The sequence below is a fragment of the Thermobia domestica genome, chromosome 5, assembly GCF_964235325.1.
Source record: "Thermobia domestica chromosome 5, izTheDome1.hap1.1, whole genome shotgun sequence".
Lineage (NCBI taxonomy): Eukaryota > Metazoa > Arthropoda > Insecta > Zygentoma > Lepismatidae > Thermobia > Thermobia domestica.
This window is the reverse complement of record NC_137458.1, coordinates 86,167,393-86,189,983: the sequence shown is the minus strand read 5'-3', so window position 1 is coordinate 86,189,983 and position 22,591 is coordinate 86,167,393. Positions and strand designations below refer to the sequence as shown.

At 40.2% G+C, this 22,591-nt stretch overlaps 1 protein-coding gene across 1 annotated transcript in view; it reads left to right on the top strand.

The window, feature by feature from the left end:
- LOC145685975 (solute carrier family 53 member 1-like) overlaps nucleotides 1–22,591 on the top strand; it is a 192,101-nt gene that overhangs the window by 64,857 nt on the left and 104,653 nt on the right. The window contains exon 7 of the mRNA XM_081758771.1: nucleotides 7,259–7,409. Coding sequence (XP_081614897.1) covers nucleotides 7,259–7,409 — 151 coding nt within the window. The remainder of the gene's footprint in view (nucleotides 1–7,258; nucleotides 7,410–22,591) is intronic.

Sequence of the window (22,591 nt, the reverse complement as noted above, 5' to 3'; positions counted from 1 at the left end):
ATAGAGGAGAGTCAGGTGAGAGGGAAGCCAGATTGAAGTGTCGAATAGATTCTCGATTTTAGAAGGTTCGGAGTGCACTAGTGTTCAAGATAATTGGTTGAAATTAGAGATAACATTAAAATTTCAGCAAAAGAAATATTGGAGCACGCAGAAATACGTAGGAACAAACCATGGTTCAACCAGGAATGTACTAAAGTAGCAGAGAAGAGAAAACAGAAGAAACTGCGTTGGCTACAAAATCCGAACGAAATAACTACATAAAATTTCATGGTCATCTGGCAGAAAACTTCTAAAACTTTTAGAACAAAGAAACCCGACTTTTGAAACTTGAAGATAATAGTGAAAACAAAAACATTCGGGACATGTATAAATGCATCAACGAACTTAAGAAAGGCTATCAACTTCGTGCTTATATATTAAAGAAACCTAAAGGAACAGTTCTCACTGATGCAGATAGCATCTTAAATAGACAGAAAGATTTCTTTGACGATTTGGTTAACACATAGCCAGAAACTAATGCGCGTGGAGAAAGTGAAATGCATGCAGCATAACCGTATATTCCAGAACCTAACCAGACAGAAATAGAAATCGCTATTTTTAAAAAAAAATACACACACATCTCCGGGTGTATACGAAATTCTGGTTGACTTAATTTTAGCTAGAGGGGAAAAATCGTAGAGCAAGATACACAAACTCGTTCTCATTATCTGGAACAAGGAGGAATTACCACAAGAGTGAAGAGAATCAATCATTGTTCCAGTTCAGAAGAATAGCAACAAAACAGATTTAATAATTATCGAGGCATTTCTCTTCTGTCAACATCCAATAAATCCTCTTAAACATTGTATTAGCAAGATTGACTCCATATGCAGATGAAATTATTGGAGATTATCAGAGCGGATGTAGGTAAAATCGATCGACTATCGACCAGATATTTACCATTCGACTAATACTTGAAAAGAAATCAGTTATTGACTTTAGACTCTGGTAGTAGGGAAACAACATTGTACAACATGCTTACAGAATTTGCAATACCGAAAAAGGTAGATTAATTAAGATATGCTTAAATGAATCCCAAAGTAAGGTTCGAGTAGGGGGATTCTTGTTCACGAGCTTTGACGTTGAGAATGACCTGAAACAAGGAGATGCATTGTCGTCATTATTATTTAACTTTGTTCTGGAGAACACTATAAGGAAAATAAAAGACAGCAATCAGGTCCTAGAGCTGAATTGTACTCGTATTTTCCAGGTTATGGCGTATCCTGATGATGTAAATTTAATAGGTAATGATAGAATAATAGAAAGGAATGCAGGAATCTTAATTAACGCTTGCAGAGAAAACTAAATAAATGGAAGTTTGTTGGGATCGTAATACTGCATTTTATGGATGCGTTAAAATACCAAATAATATTTTCTTTCGACAAAATGGATACTTTCAAATATCTAGGATCATTACTAACAGACCAAAACCATAATCACTAAAAAAAATTGATGTCAACTGAAAGGAGGGATTTCGTGCTATTATTCAGTTAAAAATCTTTTCTTGTCGCTAATTCTGTTCACTAGTTTGTAGCTCAAAATATAAAACGATAATCATGCCTGTTGTGCTGTATGGTTGCGAAACATGGTCACTGAATCTGAGGGAAAATCGCAGACTGAAAGAATTTGAAAACAAGATTCTTCAACCAATATTCGAACTCCAAAAGGAACGGGAATGGGGAAAGGCGAAAACTTCATAATGAGGAACTGCATAATTTTATACCGTTTACCAAACATTGTTAGGGTCATCAAGTCTAGGAGGCTCAAATGGTCAGGTTATGTAGCCAGAATGGAAGAAATTAGAAACGCTTTCGAAGTTGTAACTGGAAATCCAAATAGGAAAATGACCGTTAGGAAGACCGAGGCGCAGATGGGAGGACAATATTAAACTGGTTCTCGCAAAGATTGAAATATAAAGTAGAAACTGGGTTGAGTTTTCTAAGGATAGAAATTAATGGGAGAGCTTTTGTAAACGCGACAATGAGCCTCCTGCGTCCATAGGCATGCTATATTAAGTTCTTGATACATTTAGCTTCTTTTTATTAGGGATGGCCACAAAGTTCCGGTTCCACGAGGAACCGGTTCTCGGAGATCCGGTTTTCAGAACCGGTTCTCGGAGATCCGGTTTTCAGAACCGGTTCTGGAACCGGTTCCGGGCCTGGATCCGAAAACCCGGTTTCAGAACGGATCTTAGGAACCGGTTCCAGACCTGGATCCGAAAACCCGGTTCCAGAACCAGATCTTAGGAACCGGTTCCAGACCTGGATCTGAAAATCCGGTTCCAGAACCGGATCTTAGGAACCGGTTTCAGATCTGGCTCTGAAAAGCCGGTTCCAGAACCGGATCTTAGGAACCGGTTCCAGACCTGGATCCGAAAGCCCCCAAAGACCCGTAAAGGAGGCAGAAAGTTCACCTTCAAAAATAATGCAAAGAGGACCATACGCTTGTGCCTTCCCCGCCCAAACCCGCTTGTGCCCCAGAAAAAAATTTTGGTCCTCCAGTGGTTGTTTAACCAAATGAGTTGACCAGTTTGCCTGTTTAGCCAATGAGTTTGTCAGTTACCCAGTTTATTTAGCCAAATGAGACAAGCTGCCCCCGCCTGGGCACCTGCCTGTCGCTTCCACCATTTCATCTAGCATACTGTTCACAGCCTTGCCAGCAACTCGCGTTTAGCGTAGGGATGGTAACAAAGCTTTGGTTCCAGCGGAACCGGTTCTGTTTTCAGAACCGGTTCCAGACTTGGATCCGAAGAACCGGTTCCAGACCTGGATCCGAAGAACCGGTTCTAGACCTGGATCCCGAAGAACCTGTTCCAGACCTGGATCCGAAAAACCGGTTCCAGACCTGGATCCGAAAAACCGGTTCCGGAACCGGATCTTCTAGAACCGGATCCGTTCAGACCCGAAAACCGGTAAACCGGTTCCCGGTTCTGGCCATCCCTACTTTTTATTTGACAGAAATGTTATTACAGGAACTAAAAAGTTTTTCTGTAGTAAAGAGGATTTCGATTCGAGGTTAGCTATTTACGTTAATACTAAATCAAATTTGGTGGTGATTTTGATATAAAATGGCATCCATACTTTCTTTCAAAGTCTCTCTGAGTTCACGTTTTTTTTTTTTTTTTTTTTCCTGAGTTGGGATTTTTGTGGGGCATATGCTACATTATTAGAATGTGCTTCCCGTGCCGGTACCAGAAAATACATAATTTTCTTTACAAATATCGATAATTCAAATTAAGTACTGATACCGGTACCATCATTCTAATATCAGTACTTGTAGATTGCATGCAATTTTGTGTAGAAAGTAAAATGTATAAATACTGAAGGGAAAATAATTGCACAAAACGTTTTGTTCGTATTGAACATACTCTTTTGTATGTCGTAAAAAGTAACCCCGTCTATGGGGTTACTTTGCACCAAAATTTATATTTCAATAACTATGGTTATACTGAATGTTTACTAATGAACTTGCACTAGGTTTTCCTTATATATCTAGGTTTTATATGTTTAAAATACAGTATTCTAAATCATTATGTTTGTAAGTTACAACCGATTTTCTTTAAAATTGCTTAAATATTGTGCAAAGTAATCCCGTCTTACGGTACTGAAATCAAGGTGGCAGTTAAAGAATTAATATACATACAGATCTGACAAACTAAGAAAGTTTGCTGCTTTCTATAAAATATAGTATACACACCTATCTGTTTAATCATGCCATCACTACTCAGGTAATGAGTCTTTAATCTCACTCCCTCATTAAAGAAGTGACCTTAATATAAGTGTCTCCACAATTTCTAAAGAAATTACTCAATCCGATTTCAATCGTTTCTAAAGCAAATGAGTATTTCTTGTCCATTCATTTCCGAAAAAGACTACCGTTTAACGTAGAATCTGAATCACTGTGCTTCTACCAGGAATCCAGTCTTCTATAGCATGTTGAAGTCGTATACGTGCTTACCGTATATTCACGAAGAATCTCTAAAATATGTGTGAATTTCCGCAAATTCAGCAGTACCCGAACTTGCTGAACTCCGGTGAATGTACCTGCCTTATTCTATCTATAACACATAACTTAAAATTATTCTTTGCTTAGTGGTCCTTCACAATTGTTTATCTGAATTACAAGTGCCGCTTTCACTCAAATCTGACACCGTGTGCATGCATTCACAGTAACATTTCAGAGGTAAATGAATTTCGAATGTATAAAGGTAACCAAAAAAGTTCTGTCGCTTTTTTGTGGACGTTTGTATTCAATTGGCCCTCATACCATGAATTGAATGCAAATGGAAATAAGGCGAAGGTCAGTTATTGGTGTGGGTATATCCAACGTACTACCTGGTTGTGGCAGTTCAGTTACACCGTGAACTTGCATAAGAACAGAGTGAACATGCAAGCTCCACAGAGCGTCATAAGGGCGTGTATGCTGTACGAGTTCAAACTTGGGTCAAACACCGCTGCAGCGGGGCGGAAGATATTCCAAGCCTTTGATCAGGGTGTCGTGACTACGCGGACAGTGCAGCGGTTTTTTAACAAGTAGTTTAAGGATAGTGACGAAACACTCGAAGACGCACCACGTACCGGAAGATCAACACATGCACAAAATGAATATCTTCAGGCAGTAATTGAGGCGAACAGTGGCCAGACATGTGAGGAACTGGAACTACAATTCAGTGTGAGTGGAGAAACAATTCGCCAGCACCTACATCAACTTGGGAAGCACTATAAGTTGGGTCGATGTGTCCCACATGATTTGACTCCGGGCCAGAAGACAACGCGAGCACACACTTGTGTTTCTTCGCTGTTTCGTCTGAGGAAGGACCATTTCTGCACAAGGTGTTGACATGTGATGAGAAGTGGGTCCTGTACGAAGCTCCACGACGCCATCATCATTGGTTAGCATCCCATGAACCGGTTCCAAAACAGTCCAAATCAGCACTGCACCAGAAGAAACCAGTGTGTTTGGCGGTGGGCTGCTCGCGGCATCGTGCATCGGGAACTGCTACCAGCTGGTCAGAACATCAATCCAACTGTGTACTGTCAGCAGTTGAGCCGTGTTTAAGAAATACTCAAACCCCCTAGCCAGCACTTCTGAATTGCAAAGGGGTCTCTCTGTTACAGGACAACGCTAGCCCACGTTGCTAGGATGACCCGGGACACCATTCTAGTGGATAGGAAGCACTATTACATCCGCTGTACTCCCCGGACATTGCTCCGTCGGATTATCACCTGTTCCATTCCTTGGAAAATCACCTTAGCGGACTCCAGTTCAAATCCCTAGTAGAAGTGCAAAATGCACTTGATACCTTCTTCGCTTCACTGTCCACCAAGTTCTACCGCGATGGAAATGGCCTTCGAGAATGTTGGCAGAAGGTCATCGATGCTGATGCGGACTATTTTTAATCTTCCAGATACGTCTTAGATGACATATCGATGTTCGAAGGTGGTGGGTGAAAAAGCGACACAACTTTTTTGGTTACCTTTATAGCAATGTGTTTTACTTCTTCCTTCATAATAATTTATATACGAGCGTCGCAAAGGATGCAAATCTAGTGCAGAGTTCCTTTCAACCTCAAAACAATATGTGTCATTTTTCTACGAGCAAAAAATCACTTCTATCTTCGTCGTGTGGATCGCTCATCACCATAGAACTCAAACTCTGCCTATTTCATTTGCCACCTGCCTTCTGGAACGAGATAGAAAAGAGAAGTTTTCAGTCACCGAAATACTCTGATTGCATGGTAAGTAAGGGCAGGCATTTAAAGGTTTGTTCTGAGAAATTTATGAACGCTAGAAAAAGCCAAGCCAGAATAAGTGATCAGAGAGTCCGCGACTTGTGTTGTAATATATGTCATGGACATCAATCAGGTTGCAAATTTCATGTTAAAATAACTTATTTTTTGTTCGGTCGTTCCTCATTCGTGTCGAGGAATAAATGTTCATATTTTAAAAAATATTGTTCTTCGTATTAATTGGGAAGGCACGTGAATTCGTGTCTACATTAGAGACCTCTCCCTTGGTATCGTTAGTTAAAGGATCTACGCAAACTCCGAAGAATACGTGAACTAAAAACTGCAAAGGAACGTTTTACGGACTACATCGATGAGGAAGGACGTAACAATGTAATTGTAAATTTAATCTACAGAAAGAAACCCATTAATCAATAAAGGTGATAAAATGATAAAATATACGTTTATGCTGTAGTTAAAGAAAATTAATTTCGGGGATATATATATATATATATATATATATATAATATAATAATATATATATAAGGCGTGCGCAACTGAAAGTGGGACTGAAGTTGGAGCGCCGTTATTCCCAGTGGTAGATCTTCGCGATTTCCCTGGTAGATGGCACTGTATGTTAGGAGAAAATTGACACAGTGGATAAGGTCTGTGTGTTGTTGACTGTAACAGAAGCGAGATAACAGGTAACAAGTGTACCAAGGATTCCTCCGAACAGCCTCATGGCACAGTAATCCAATTATTGTCGGCAGAAAGTGTTAGTGGAACTGACATTTAAAATCGCAGACGTGGCATGTTGTCAAAAGGGGTAATTCTGTTGCAGGATAATGCCCGCCCTCATGTGGCACAAGTGTGCAAAGATCTGCAGCACTTCGGATGGGAAGTTCTCCAGCACACCCTTACAGCCCTGACCTGTCGCCCTGCAACTTTCATGTCCTCGGGCCACTAAGAAAAAGCACTGAAGTGACGCCGGTTCACTGCCAACGATGAGGTCCGAGAAACAGTTGAAGAATGGTTCCGCACGCAAGCCACGACTGTCTTCGCTGACGGTATCCATCGTCTCGTGGACCAATGGGACAGCTGTCTCAACCACCTAGGTGATTGTGTATAGACAGTATTGTTATACAGATCTTGTCCCCTATGTAACACATTTCAATTTATAATATACGTACGATTAAAACTAGACGAACCTTTGCTTAAATGCATCAGTCCAACATTCATTTGGGCATACCCCATATATATATATATATATATATATATATATATATATATATATATATATATATATATATATATATATATATATATATATATATATATAGATAGATAGATAGATAGATAGATAGATAGATAGATAGATATAGATATAGATATATAGATATATATATATTAGATAGATAGATATAGATATAGACGTGTGTGTGTGTGTGTGTTTGTGGAAGACTCGTATTATAACATTTCTTTAATGTATTTCAGGGTCGAACAATGGCTGCTCCATTTTTCGACGTCAGATTTGCCGATTTTTGGATGGCCGATCAGCTAACTAGTCTTACGCCAGCGATTCAAGATCTTTCCTACTTAATATGCTTTTTAATCACAAACAAAGGAAATTTTTATAGAGAAATTGGTATGTTGTATTAAAATTTGCTTACCGTACTTTAGTTGTACAATGTCTTCCATTCACTGGTAAGATTTATACTGGGTAATAATGCAAATTAATGGCATGTGTCAATCTGTTAAATAAATTTTCCACGGTTTCATTAATTTCGTATATGAAAAGCGTAATACGTAATAACCGACAAACTATATTCTGTTTCGCAGTTCGGGTACCATACCAGCGTCAGAGTGGATTTTGTTAAATTTTAACACAATTGGAGGTTTTGTCATCACCAGAAAATAAAGCAAGCAGCTGAGGTGTTAATGTAAATTTGAGTATTATTTCCAGGAGAATATTAAAGTTATGTCACTGTGTTATCTCTGGTGTTGGAGGTCACGCCTCTCTACCCTTGCACTCACAGCTGAGAGGTGTCGAAAAATGTATGGTCCCCAATCATCTCTTCCACCTGGACACATATCATGCTTTGTCAATTGCTATTTAAACTTGAGAAGATTTAAATAACAAAATTGATAGCCAACGTGGTCGGTTACGTACGAGCTATCAAAGTGTTAAAATTGGTCTAATGATTCTTTTTCTCTTTTTTACCATTTATACCTATTGAGAGGGATAGCTGAGTACTTCGACGTTGGATGCGAAGCACATCCCGTAACCTACAACCTCGCGTTAATGAAGGAATAGAATTTACAAAACAAAATGATTACTCAAATGGTAATTACGTTTAACTGTTCATATTTTCACTTTAAGATTGTTACTACATTCAGTATTACACTTTGATTATCACGACTTAATAACCTTCAAAATATGTAAGAACACTACGTAAGGAATTAATAATATTTACAACACTTACACAATATACGGCCGTTAAAATAAGAATAGCAGACGTTAACTTTTAAGAATTTCAACTAACTATTTCTCTTTTTCTTTTTCTTAGATTAACAATAGGTTGTGCACTCTTATTAATATGTAAGTGGCTTGTTAAGAATGAGTTATACGTAAGCAATTGCACACTGTTATATTTTTCTACAATGACATTTTACTAGCTGGCGTGCTAATTGAACATATTATATTATTCTTTCACTCTGACTTTTGAAACGATATTCCTCTGGCGATCCTAACACTGGATTCCTCGTCTGATATCAAAAATGCAATTTTGTGGCTACTTACAATTTTCTTCTGTGCTACGACCTATGGCACGGCTTATCCTGTTCCACTGCTTCGGTAACGAGTCCTTCGAAGAATCCTGTAAACGCTTCGTAAGATGACTGCACACTGAGTCCGGTCAATCGGCACTCGAAAACTTTTTCCAGACGACTAAGTAATTAAAACTGTGTTCGGACGTTGATCATGATTAACTATACAAATTCACGATTAAGAACGTATCAAATGACCTTTAGCATGACGTTCGTGTACTAGGCCTATTGGCGAACAACTACTTCGTCGAGCCCAGGCCCGTGCTGGCCCACCGGGACACCGGGACGTGTCCCGGTGCGCCCTCCGAAATATCACAGTATAAATAAAGGTACAAGTTTTAGTAATAAATTCTTACAGTTTTATTGGTAAAGGACCCGTGAAAGGTGCAGCGCGCCCTTTACATTAGGCGCCCTTCCGACACCACATCAAAGATGAACCGACACCACGATTTTATTTACTCTTCTGTATAGCACAGGTCTGTACAATAAATACACACAGTTACTGTTTGCGAAGAACCCGTGAAAGGTACAGTGCGCCCTTTACATAAGGCGCCCTACGAAATATCAGATAAATGGTTTTAGTTATTCTATATACGAGCTTTGTATAATAAATTCAAATACTGACTGGTAATACAGAACCTGTGAAGAATACAAGCGCCCTTTACATAAGATGCCCTGCGAAATATCACATTATTATTTTTTATTTTACCGTGTAACGTGGGTTCCTGTCACCACGACATGGCGCGTACTCAGGTTGCGGATCGAGGAGAAGGCCTCTAGATATAGAGGTTAGCTGCGAATATACTGAATAAGCAGTCGCGAACAGCCGACTAGGAGTGGTCCTCCAGCTTGGGGGCTTGTTTAGGGCTAACAACCTCATCCTGTAAAAAAAAAAAAAAAAAAAAAAAAAAAAAAAGCACTTGTTCAGAAATATTAACAAAAGCCTTGGACAAGGACTGATAACTTGGCACGACCTCAGCAAAAGAAAATGGACATGAGATTTGGAACATGGAATATGAGGAGTCTTTATAGGGCAGGCGTGTTAAAATCCGTAACGAGAGAGTTAGAGAAATACAGGATGGACGTATTAAGAGTTCAAGAAGTTAGGTGGGAAGGAAATGGATCTGTGAATTCCGGAAATTTTACGTTCTTTTACGGGGAAGGAAATAAAAATCACCAATTAGGAACAGGGGTTTTCGTTCATAAACGTATAGTACCAGCAATTAAGCAGGTTGAATTTGTTACTGACGGACTTTCTTTTATTACTCTTAAGGGACGGTGGTGTGATATTGTTGTTTTAAATGTGCATACCCCAACTGAAGATAAGGATGGCGATATAAAAGACAGTTTTTACGAAGAAGTGGAACGAATATTTGACCAACTCCCGCTATACCATATGAAAAATCAATTAGGGGATTTCAATGCGAAGGTAGGACCAGAGGATATTTTCAAACCGATTATAGGGAACGAAAGTCTGCATAAGGGAAGTAATGACAACGGTGTTAGACTCGTGAACTTTGCAACATCCAAAAACCTAATCGTAAAGAGTACAAAATTCCCACATCGCGACGTTCATAAATACACTTGGACATCATTAGACGGGAAACACATAATCAAATTGATCACGTTTTAGTAGATAGAAGAAGGCAATCTAACATAATTGATGTCCGGTCGTTTAGAGGGGCTGATTGTGACACTGGCCACTACCTGGTAGCAGCGATAATACGAGAGAGGTTATCGTTGAATAAAGGTAATATTCATTGTCCGAAAACGGAGAGATTCAATTTAAAGAAATTAGAAGAGAGCCAGGTAAGAGAGAAATACCAGATTGAAGTGTCGAATATATTCTCGGCTTTAGAAGATTCGGAGTGCACTAGTGTTGAGGTTACCTGGATTGAAATTAGAGAGAATTAAAATTTCAGCAAAAGAAAAATTGGGACACTAGGAAATACGTAGGAACAAACCATGGTTCTACTAGGAATGCTTAAAACTAGCAGAGAAGAGAAAACAGGCAAAATTACGCTGGCTACAAAATCCGAATGAAATGACTACACAAAATTTCGCAGATATCAGGCGGGAAACTTCCAAAACTTTTAGAACAAAGAGACGCGATTTTCTAAAAGCTAAAATTAAGGAACTTGAAGACAATAATAAAAATAAAAAACATCCAGAACATTTATAAGAGAATCAACGAATTTAAGAAAGGCTATCAACCTCGTGCTTATATATTAAAGAAAACTGACGGTACAGTTCTCACTGACACGGATAGCATCTTAAATCGATGGAAAGGTTTCTTTGACGATTTGCTTAACACGCAACCAAAAACTAGTGTGCGTGGAGAAAAGGAGATACACACCGCAGAACTGTATATTCCAGAACCCAACCGAATAGAAGTAGAAACCGCTATAAAGAAATTAAAGAAACGCAAATCTCCGGGTGTAGATGAAATTCCGGCTGAGTTAATTCTAGCTGGAGGCGAAAAATTGTGGAACAAGATACACAAACTCATTCTCCTTATCTGGAACAAGGATAAATTGCCACAAGAGTGGAAAGAATCAATCATTGTTCCAATTCACAAGAAAGGCGACAAAACTGACTGTAATAATTATCGAGGCATTTCTTTTCTGTCAACATCCTATAAACTCCTTTCAAATATTCTATTAGCAAGACTGACCCCATACGCAGATGAAATTATTGGAGATTACCAGCCCGGATATAGGTGAAATCGATTAACTATCGAGCAGATATTTACAATTCGACTGATACTTGAAAAAAAAATGAGAGAATAAAACATCCTGAAAGGAATAGAATGGAATGCAGAAATCTTAATTAACGCTCTCAGGGATATAGGCTTAAAAGTTAATGCAGAGAAAACTAAATTAACGGAAGTTTGTCGGGATCGTAATACTTCACTTTATGGATACTTCACTTCACGTTAAAATACCAACTTATATTTTCTTGCGACAAAGTGGAAATACTTAGGATCTTATACTTTCAAATATCTAGGATCATTATTAACAGACCAAAACCATAATCACTAAAAAAATTGATGTCAACTGAAAGCGGGGATTTCGTGTTATTATTCAGTTAAAAATCTTTTGTTGTCGCTAATTCTGTTGCGGAGTTTGTAGCTCAAAATATAAAACGATAATCATGCCTGTTGTGCTGTATGGTTGCGAAATATGGTCACTGATTCTGAGGGAAAATCGCAGACTGAAAGAATTTGAAAACAAGATTCTTAAACCAATATTCGAACTCCAAAAGGAACGAGAATGGGGAAAGGCGGAAACTTCATAAGGAGGAACTGCATAATTTTATACCGTTTATCAGACATTGTTAGGGTCATCAAGTTTGGGAGGCTCAAATGGTCAAGTTATGTAGCCAGAATGGAAGAAATTAGAAACGCTTTCGAAGTTGTAACTGGAAATCCAAATAGGAAAATGACCATTAGGAAGACCGAGGCGCAGATGATAGGACAATATTAAAAGGTTCTCGCAGAGATTGAAATATAAAGTAGAAACTGGGTTCAGTTGGCTAAGGACATAAATCAATGGAGAGCTTTAGTAAACACGGCAATGAACCTCCTGCGTCCATTGGCGTGCTATATTAAGTTGTTGATACATTTAGCTTCTTTTTATTTGACAGAAATGTTATTACAGGAACTAAAAAGTTTTTCTGTAGTAAAGAAGATTTCGATTCGAGGTTAGCTATTTACGTTAATACTAAAACAAATTTGGTGGTGATTTTGATATAAAATAGCACCCATACTTTCTTTCTAAGTCTCTCTCTCTCTCTCTCTCTCTCTCTCATATATATATATATATACCGTATATATATATATATATATATATATATATATATATATATATATATATATATATATATATATATATATATATATATATATATATATTCCTGTTTGTATGGGCGCCCTTTTAGTAGACTTGTCCACCGCCCTCATTAGTATCCCAGCACGGCCCTGGTCGAGCCCTTTGTCGGGGTGGGTGATTTCACACACACGATTCGTAGTTGTTGCCCGACTTCCCTCCCGTGATGGAGGTTTCGATATTCTTCGTCCAACTGATTTGCGCTTCTTCTGGTCACCGTGGGTCACATGATTAGTAACCACTCACTGAATATAACATTGTCCACTATTGGTTGATGACCAAAAGTTGTCCAATCAGAAATTAGTTTAGATGTCACTTAGGCAACTGAGGTGACTTGCTTATTTTCGTTCTCATGGGAACTGAAGTAGAAAAATTCTCCCAGCAAATTTTCGAACAAAGAGTTATTGTTCTACGCACACACATATATAAGGACAAAGTTAATTTTGGCGTCTTTAAGTCGAAACTAATTATAAGATTGAGTTCACTGTTGCCAACTCATGTCCTTTTCACTAGAATTGGTCGGGAAAACTGATTAAAATAAACATTTTAATTTTCTTGCTTCGATGAGCGTCCTGCTGTCGATAGCAACTGTTTAATCCTTTATTTACTAACAGTACCTTAAGTACCACCGGAAAGAAATAATTATAGGAAAGGACTCGTACCTTGTGTTCGAACGGTACTCATTGAAAACAATTTTCTATGTTTGGCAAATCGACTAATAGCTGGCTGACAGCATGATGTAGAATAAAGATATTTCCCGCTAAAACCTTTTTGTTTCAGATAGGCAAAAAGGCTGAGTCGCCGTTCTCACTATCCAGTCTTTGAGATACCCGTTAACTTAATCTAATAAAGTTATGTGCTCGGATATTTTTTAAAATTTTTATCAACATGCTTGGTAGTCATGTATTCATTGCTAAGTTTAGAAATCCTTTGATAGTGCAGTCAAAATAAGGTTTGAGGTAGACACTTAAAATAAAAAGTTGGCACTTTCTGGAATTTGTTCGCGATCTTTTCCTCATTAACCTCCAGAAAATCCCAAAACTCCAGTTGCGGGTTTTCCGCCATTTTGAATAAATAAGCAGCCATCTTGGATTTCTCACATACACTTAGTTTATGACACATAACTTTTAAAGTAATCAACGTAGAAGAATCATTCTTTCTTTATTATACTTCTAATATTATAGGTAATGAAACTACTTATTACCACTTTTCTTCGCGTAACTATTTTTGCATAACTTTAGGATAAAGTGAAAAATTTGGGATCCATATTAGGGGACTTTATGTTTTCATTGCCTCATACAACTTAACAGATTAGAAATCTGAAAAAAGTGCTCGAATAAAAGTTGTTGAAAATTTCATAAGCTTTAAAACGATATACATGTTGTCACTATATACAATGTCAGTTGCGCAATGAAGCTTTAAACGTCATCAGACTGCGCACAATTTCTGTAGAAACATTGAATCATTTAACATGAAGAAAAAGATATTTAGTGATTTAAGACGGCTTTTCGTTGCAATTTCCGGTATCAACAAGTTTGAAAGTACGGCTAGTTTAATAAATAGTTAGTAAACAGTGGCGTCACCAGGGGGTGTGCAAGAACCCTAAAAGAAGACTTTCGTACGAGCTTTCTGTATGTAGGTCTATGTGTCACTTCTGGTTTCGAAGGGGGTCCAAACCCCCAGACCTCGTCCCATTGGCTACGTGCCTGCGCGTTACCAAACGTTCAGTGTACCTTAAAGTTTTATCTATTAGTGCTCGAAAATATAAATTTAGAAAGAAATAAAAATGGCGATTTAAACAAAGGATTAATTATTAAAAATGAAGGAAAATATACTTGAATTGTTTGAGATGAATTTTGTATCCGATTTACAGCAAATACCATCATATCCTGTTTCATGATTTTCACTATTTCACTATACGTACTAGCTTTTATAATTGTGCTTAAATTCTTCTGCGCATCAATTAAACTGCTAAACTTAAAAGTATTGTTGTTATAAAAAGGAAGACACGTTAATGCTAGTGGTCTACTACTTCCACGCTTAATTGCATGCATGGAGAGTAGTGCTCTCAATGGGTCGGGTCGGGTCGGGTTGAAGACCGACCCGTGACCCGAATTGACTGACCCGACCCGATGACCCGACTGACCCGAACCGTGATCCGACCTGATTGACCTGACCCGACAACCCGACCCGAGCTGACCCGACTGACCCGACCCGACAACCCGACCCGAGCTGACCCGATCCGTTTGAGAGCACTATAATCACGACACTGGGTGAACGCCAAATTGCACTCCCATTGGGAATTAAACCCGGACCAAGTGTACCGAAGTCTTACACGTTAACCACTAGATAGATCAAGCGGGGGATTTGTATATGCATCTTAATGAATATTTGGCACTTTTGAGGTTTGGTTATTTCTTTTTATAACTGATACCAATGTCCGACGTGGGAGAATTTTTTTTCCTTGCTTTAGTTCTATGTGACGAAATTTTTATTCAATGTCAGTGTTCTCACCTGCTTGGACGGCAGGGGGTCTTCTCGGAAGGCAGTAGCAAGAGTCTCTTGGCGGAGACAAAAGGAAATCGTTTAACTACAATGATAAGAGTTGAGGAAACAGAACACCTGTGATTTTTTCCAACCCTTCAACTTTCATTCCAAAATAGGTTCTTATGATTCCGGGACTCGTGCCACTTTGATTTTTCTTTGTCGGTAATTAAAACGTATTTTACAGTATATATAGTTGCACGTAAGAAGATAGGTAATATGAATTTGTAATTTAAAATTTAAAAATACAGTATGATATTTAATTATAAAGTACTAATTTTATTTCATCACTTTCAGCCCAACAAATGAAATTCAAACAATTCGCTCCCTGGGTATTGCTCATCAATACTGCGTCTTATTCTTTGTCTTGCAGTCAAGTCTTGGTCCTGCATTTCGTAGTTTTGGTGGTCTTTCATGCTATACAAGAGCCAAGAATGCTCGCCTCATCGGTACAAATGAAGACCAAAGTGTGATTTTGATTATGGTCTTTCATACTATACGGAAAGCAAGAAAATATGCTCATCGCTACTTGGTGATCACCAAAACAAGGCCAAGAGCAAGATTACTATGCAATTCGTCTTGCATATCCAATCTTTATCTTGTTATTGTATCGATGCCCTTGGGCTTGGTGAAATAAAATGAAATATTCAGTTTAAGGTCCCTCGATTCTGCACCAAGGCTAAGGGATACGGTGACCATGAGAAATGAATGAAATGGTGGAATGAAGAAAGTGGGAGGAAACAGGAGAACCCCGAGAAAACCCACTACACGGCATTTCTCCAACACAAAGCCTACTTAGCACAAGCTGGGATCGAACCATGAATATCATGCACCAGAGATAAATTCTCTACCACTGAGCCACCGCAGCCCTGCTTGGGCTTGGTCGTCCATATCCAATTTTTCTTTTGGCCTTGCTTAAACAACTTCTAGTTTTGTTCTAAATCCAGACTCCATATTGGCGTAGATATTAATATTACAGTCGATTGATAAAATCAATCTTCTACATTTACAAATTAAAGTACACAAAAGTACAAAAATAAGCATTTACCATAAAAACACTAGCTGCAAGTGTTCATTTAGATTTATGGTTTCTATAAAATCAATTGAAAATTGCTATTTTTAATTAGGCAGCTAGTGAAAAACAGCACCTTTCGATTCCAGCCGAGTTTAAGCTCAACCTAAACTCAGTTGACCAAAGTGAACTGACCCAACCCGACCTGATAACCCGAGCCGACAACCCGACCCAATAACCCGACCCGACAACCCGACCGATAACCGGATCCGAGCTGACCCGAATAACCCGACCCGACAATCCGACCCGAGCTGATCCGATTGACCCGACATGACAACCCGACCCGAGCTGACCCGACTGGCCCGACCTGACAACCCGACCCGAGTTGACCTGACCTGACCCGATCCGTAACCCGACCCGAGCTGACCCGTTTGAGAGCACTAATGGAGAGGATGCCCGCGACCGTTCGGTCTCTTTAATAGACTGTAAAGCTCAAAATCCGCACCCCACCCGTAGTTGCTCCATACTGAACATTAGTTCTCGTGCACGTGGTGCACCGCCAGGATTGTCCCCTAATCCTTACTCGCCTAAGCGAGGTAACCCCCATTCTCTGAGGGAGTTTGATACGCCCACTGCACTTCCAGACCGCAGTCCTGAGTGCCTACCAGTTCACCTACTGGTGGAGGCAGACTGCTAGCGAGCCAGTCCTTCCATGCTCTGCAGGCATGACAGCAGAGCGTTATAAGGCAAGGTCACTTCCCACCCATGCTCACCGTTACCCAGATTCCTTGTATTGGTTTCCATGAGCTACCGAATCCCACGGTATGGCCACAGCCCGGCAGAGTCCAACCCAAATCCCGGGCCCCAGGCAATACCCAAGGGGGCTTGATCAATCCCGGCCCTACCTACCTCTATCGTTCAACAGGCAACCACCTTGTCGTGTAGAGGTACCACGCACACGTCGAGATACTCCCGTATGTCATCCCGGACCCACTGGTACGTGTTAAGTTACCATTTGAGTTTGGTGCAGGCCCATATCTTACAGAGTTTTCTCCCTTCCGCGGGATCAGAGCCGTTATCCAGATTTCTGGGATTGGCCCCTCCTTTACCTCCGTTCAGTCCCCCCGCAGGCAGGAATCCGACAATCTCCTCCCGGTAGGGTCGTCCAAGCAATACGGGACTTCCTCTAATTACTGTAGAGGTACACCGTACATTACCAAAGCCAATGACTGATGTATACCGTTTTCTGAAGGCAGACATTGTCATTTGGGAGCCGTGTCTCCCCTGGTAAGCCCGCCCAACAATACGGGACTACCTATCTTTAACGTGTTTAGGTACCACGTATACGTTGTAGCAATGCTACTTGTCCGAACCCAATGGTACGTGTAAACCACCATTAGAAGGGACACCCAAACCCTTCCTCGGTAGGGTCGTTTAAACAATACGGAGCTACCTCTAATTACGGTAGAGGCACATCGCACATTACCATACCCAATGGATGATATAGACAGCCTACCTTTAAAGACAATGGCCATTTGGGAGGGCGGCTCCTCTGGTAGGGTCGTGGCTCTTGCACCCAGTGAACGTGAAAGCATGAAATGAAGGAGTGACCCACTTCCTCAGCTCTCCTGTGGTACGAGTGTGCGTTAGGATATTAGATATCCCATCTCGGACCCAAGAGCCTTTCTTTGAGGGCAGTACCTACATCTTCCTCCCAGTAGGGCACTGGATCAGCCCACACATTGGACACACCAACTACCCACTCTTTCATACATCTTGGGGTACGATGTAGCCTCATCTCCCGGACCCAAGGGCACGGCCTTGTTGCCCATTTCGTAGGATACCCGAGGGCTCACCTCCGCCGATAGGTTGTTGACCCTGCCTCCACGCGCTTTCATGTGGCATTTAAGGTATCGGTAGCGCGCCTGGCACAAGGTTAACCTATCTCACCCGCACAACTTCTGGGCCAGGAACCAGATGCAAACCCGGTAAAGCACACGGAGGTCCCTCCCCGTTTCTCAGCACGTCATGGCGGGGTTAAAAGGAAGACAATATACACTGATCACCAGTTGAATTATAGACAGCTACCTAATAGCATGTAACACCACTTTTCGCTTTAATAACGGCGGCTACCCGCCGTGTCATGCACTCCACGAGGCACATGAAGTGTTTTTGTGGAATCTCAATCCATATTTGCTGCAAAGTTTCCCACGGAGCTTGCAGATTACTTGGAAGAGAGTCCACAGCAGAAGGCGTCGTTCCATGGCGTCCCAGATGTGTTAATCGGATTGAGGTCCGATGACCGTGTTGCGAGGGAAGTGTTCCCAGATCACAGGAGTGCTCATCAAACCAGTTCTAGAGCACTGGACAGGCACATTGGCCTGCTGTAACATGAGGCCACCACCTGGATGCAGCAGCCGAAAAATGGCATGACATGGTCGTCCAGAATATCGCGGTAGCGTTTACCTGTGAGGGACTGTTACACGTGTGTTAGGGGACCCATTTCTGTCCACGTAAACATGTTGCAGATGAGAATACCGCCACCATCGGCCTGCACAGCTCCCTGCTGTCACGATGGATCCATTTCCTCTTGTGGTTGGCGACGCACTCTTACCAGTTCATCAGCATGAATCAATGTGAAACTGTCCAGGCAACCTTTTTCTACATTTCCACGGTCCAGAGGCAGTATTCCTTTGCCCATGCTAGACTTTGTTTCTTGTGTTATTCTGTTAGAAGGGATACTGGTGAGTGTCGAAGGCTTCTGTACCAGATGGCGAGCAGATGGTTGCGAATTGTGTGGCTACTGACACGGCGTTGTTGTATTTCAATAAACCTCTCCGCGATTTGACGCACTGTGACCCTTCTATCGGCTATTACGATGCGGGCCACTCGACATCTACCCTTGTCGTCGATACATCCCTGACCGCAGCAGTTTGCCCATGTGGGTACTGTTTTACCGAAAGCCAGGTACTCACGATACACCCTTGACGCAGTTTCATTTGTGTATCCGAGTGCCACAGCCACTTTCGAAATCGAGCCACCCAGTTGTCTGGCCCCTATCATTTGAGCACGGTCAAATGCACTCAGGTCCTTTGTCGTGCCCATCACACATTGCAATGACACGGATACCGAGAGATATGGTACATGGCAGCAGTACCCTTGCGATACATTTCATTCATATGCGTTGGTGAAGCCTCTGCAGGACAGTTTCTGCAACTGTCCTACTGTCTTTAATTCAACTGCTGATCAGTGTATATGGCACCGTAAAACGCCTTGCGATAACAAATGAACTTAAACAGAAGTTCTATATATACCAGTGTACTTTGAGACTTACTTTTCTCGGTGGCGTTTTGCAGTTAAATGTCCACAGTTTTGGTTAACTTCTTTCTCAAAGATGTGTTTTGGTGACAGCTTCATCATCACTTCCTTCATCTGCATCTTCAATTAAAGTAGTGCTATTACCACATCCGTGTCCACTACTCTGCACACAAAATGATGTACAATCTAGCTCTTTTCTTTTGCACCCACAATTGTTTCCGCAGTTCGCCTGGCAGTTGCATGCTATAAACTTTAACAAATCTTCTGGAGCAGGTTGTTCAAATGTTCTTACAGGAAGAAGGCAATCACCACAAATTCTCCAGCCTCATTCAGTTGGAGTCATCTCTTATTTTTTCCACTGCTGAACTTGATAAAACACATGGAGACTATACTGATTTGCAGCAGGTGTTGTTGGAGATAGTATTGCTAAGTTGAAACTGTCACTAATGCGTTGTTTAGATGCACTCTTTTTGCATATGCAGAATCTTGTACAATCGAGATTTTCTATCTCTGCACATCTATATAACGCTAAGAGCATTTTTTCTCCAGCAGCTGCCACATTATCAGCAGATGATGATTTGTTGAAAACATCCATTTCTCGACGAAGTTCTTCATTTTTTCCCAGTATTTTGTACGCAACTTTCTTCCCTTTAGTGTGTGGAGCACAAATTGTATCACAATCGGTGAAGGCATGCAGAAATAAAATGCAGTACACCATATCTCCCAATGCTCTCTGAAGTTTGGTACTGCTGTATATCTTATGTGGTGCCTTCGAGCCAGGAATAAACATGTAAGTCTCAGCTGTTGCGAGTGCTACCATCAGAACCAAAATATATGAATCTTCTCCCACTATTACTAACTAGCCTGATTTTGCAAGATTTGTTGCGATTAACACAACTAATGTGTGTGCATATCCAGGTGATTTATGTACGGTACAACCAGATTTCTCGAGATATATCGTCAGAAGTGATATCAATTCGAATTTGTTCTTTGTGTTAGAAAGAAATTCCTCTTGAGATAAACGAACACCGTGGATGTTATCCTCAACGATTACGCGTATTCATTGTTTCTTTATTCATGTACAGTGTTTTATATCCTTTACGCTAGGTCCACAATCTTAACCATCAAACACAATACATTATGTACGGTAGTGTTTTGTGATAAACCTCACATATTGCTAATAATTAATTGGGCGCAAAAATTACGGAAAACCAACAAGAGTTTTGGGTCTGTTTTAGTATAATATCAATATATATAACATATCCTAATAGGTTTTAGTCTTTTTTCAAAAAATCTGTAAGTTTGATCGATTTTTGTCGTAATTGCACTGGACTAGCGCTATTTATTCAAAAAGGCGGAAACCCTGCAACTTGATTTTTTTTTTTTTTTTTTTTTTTTGCCGGATAACATCAGTAATACATATTTCAATAGATTTCATCTTCTTTTTAAACCGTTTATCTCAACATTAATTTCAATGGACACATAGTCCTACATACGGAAAGATAGTGCGAAAGTATTATTTCAGGGTTCTTGCGCACCCCTGGTGACGCCACTGTTTACTATTTATCAAACTAGCCGGACTGTCAAACTTGTTGATACCGGAAATTGCAATGAAAAGCCGTCTCAAATCACTAAATATATTTTCCTTCATGTTAAGTGATTCATTATGTTTCTACAGAAATTGTGCGCAGTCTGATGACGTTTAAAGCTTCATTGCGTATCTGACATTATATATAGTGACAATATATACATCGTTTTAAAGCTTATGAAATTTCCAACAACTTTTATTCGAGCACTTTTTTCAGATTTCTAATCTGTTAAGTTGTATGAGGCAGTGAAAACATAATGTCCCCTAATACAGATCCAAGTTTTTTACTTTATCCTAAAATTATGCAAAAATGGTTACTCGCAAAGTGATAATAACTAGTTTCATTACCTATAATATTAGAAATATAATAAAGAAAGAATGATTCTTCTACGTTAATTAGTTTACAAGTTATGTGGCATAAACTAAGTGCATGTGAGAAATCCAAGATGGCTGCTTATTTATTCAAAATGGCGGAAAACCCGCAACTGGATTTTTAGGATTTTCTGGAGGTTAATGAGGGAGAGATCACGAACAAATTCCCGAAGGTCCTATCTTTTTATTCTAAATGTCTAGGTTTGGCCCGTTTTTGCTGTAATTTGACTGGACTATGAGTGTTGTGTGCGAGAGAACCAATTGCTTTTCTTGGCCTGCCGGAACGATATAGTTTTTGTCTCTTTTTACACTCTCTTTGATTTTTTACTAAGAATATCGAGTACCCTTGTGCACGAATTGTATTTGAAACATCTTTGAATAATTGAAGCAAACCTATATCTGACTCAGATGTAACAGTGGCGCACTTAGGTAGGGGTAATGGGTAGTAGAGGGAAGCAAACTGGGCCCCATCTTTTTTCGATTGATTCTTGTGGTATGTGACGAGACAAACACGACGGTACCAAAATTATCGAAATTGCACCGGGGGAACATGGGTAATTTGGGTATTTTTGTAGCATAGTATGGAAAATGAAGGGGAGGGAGCAAACTGGGCCCCATCTTTTTTCGCTTGATTCTTGTCGTATGTGACGAGACAAACACGACGGTACCAAAATTATCGAAATTGCACCGGGGGAACATGGGTAATTTGGGTAATTTTGTAGCATACTATGGAAAATGAAGGGGAGGGAGCAAACTGGGCCCCATCTTTTTTCGCTTGATTCTTGTAGTATGTGACGAGACAAACACGACGGTACCAAAATTATCGAAATTGCACCGGGGGAACATGGGTAATTTGGGTAATTTTGTAGCATAGTATGGAAAATGAAGGGGAGGGAGCAAACTGGGCCCCATCTTTTTTCGCTTGATTCTTGTAGTATGTGACGAGACAAACACGACGGTACCAAAATTATCGAAATTGCACCGGGGGAACATGGGTAATTTGGGTAATTTTGTAGCATAGTATGGAAAATGAAGGGGAGGGAGCAAACTGGGCCCCATCTTTTTTCGCTTGATTCTTGTAGTATGTGACGAGACAAACACGACGGTACCAAAATTATCGAAATTGCACCGGGGGAACATGGGTAATTTGGGTAATTTTGTAGCTTACTTTGGAAAATGAAGGGGAGGGAGGAAATTGGGCCCCATCTTTTTTCGCTTGATTCTTGTCGTATGTGACGAGACAAACACGACGGTACCAAAATTATCGAAATTGCACCGGG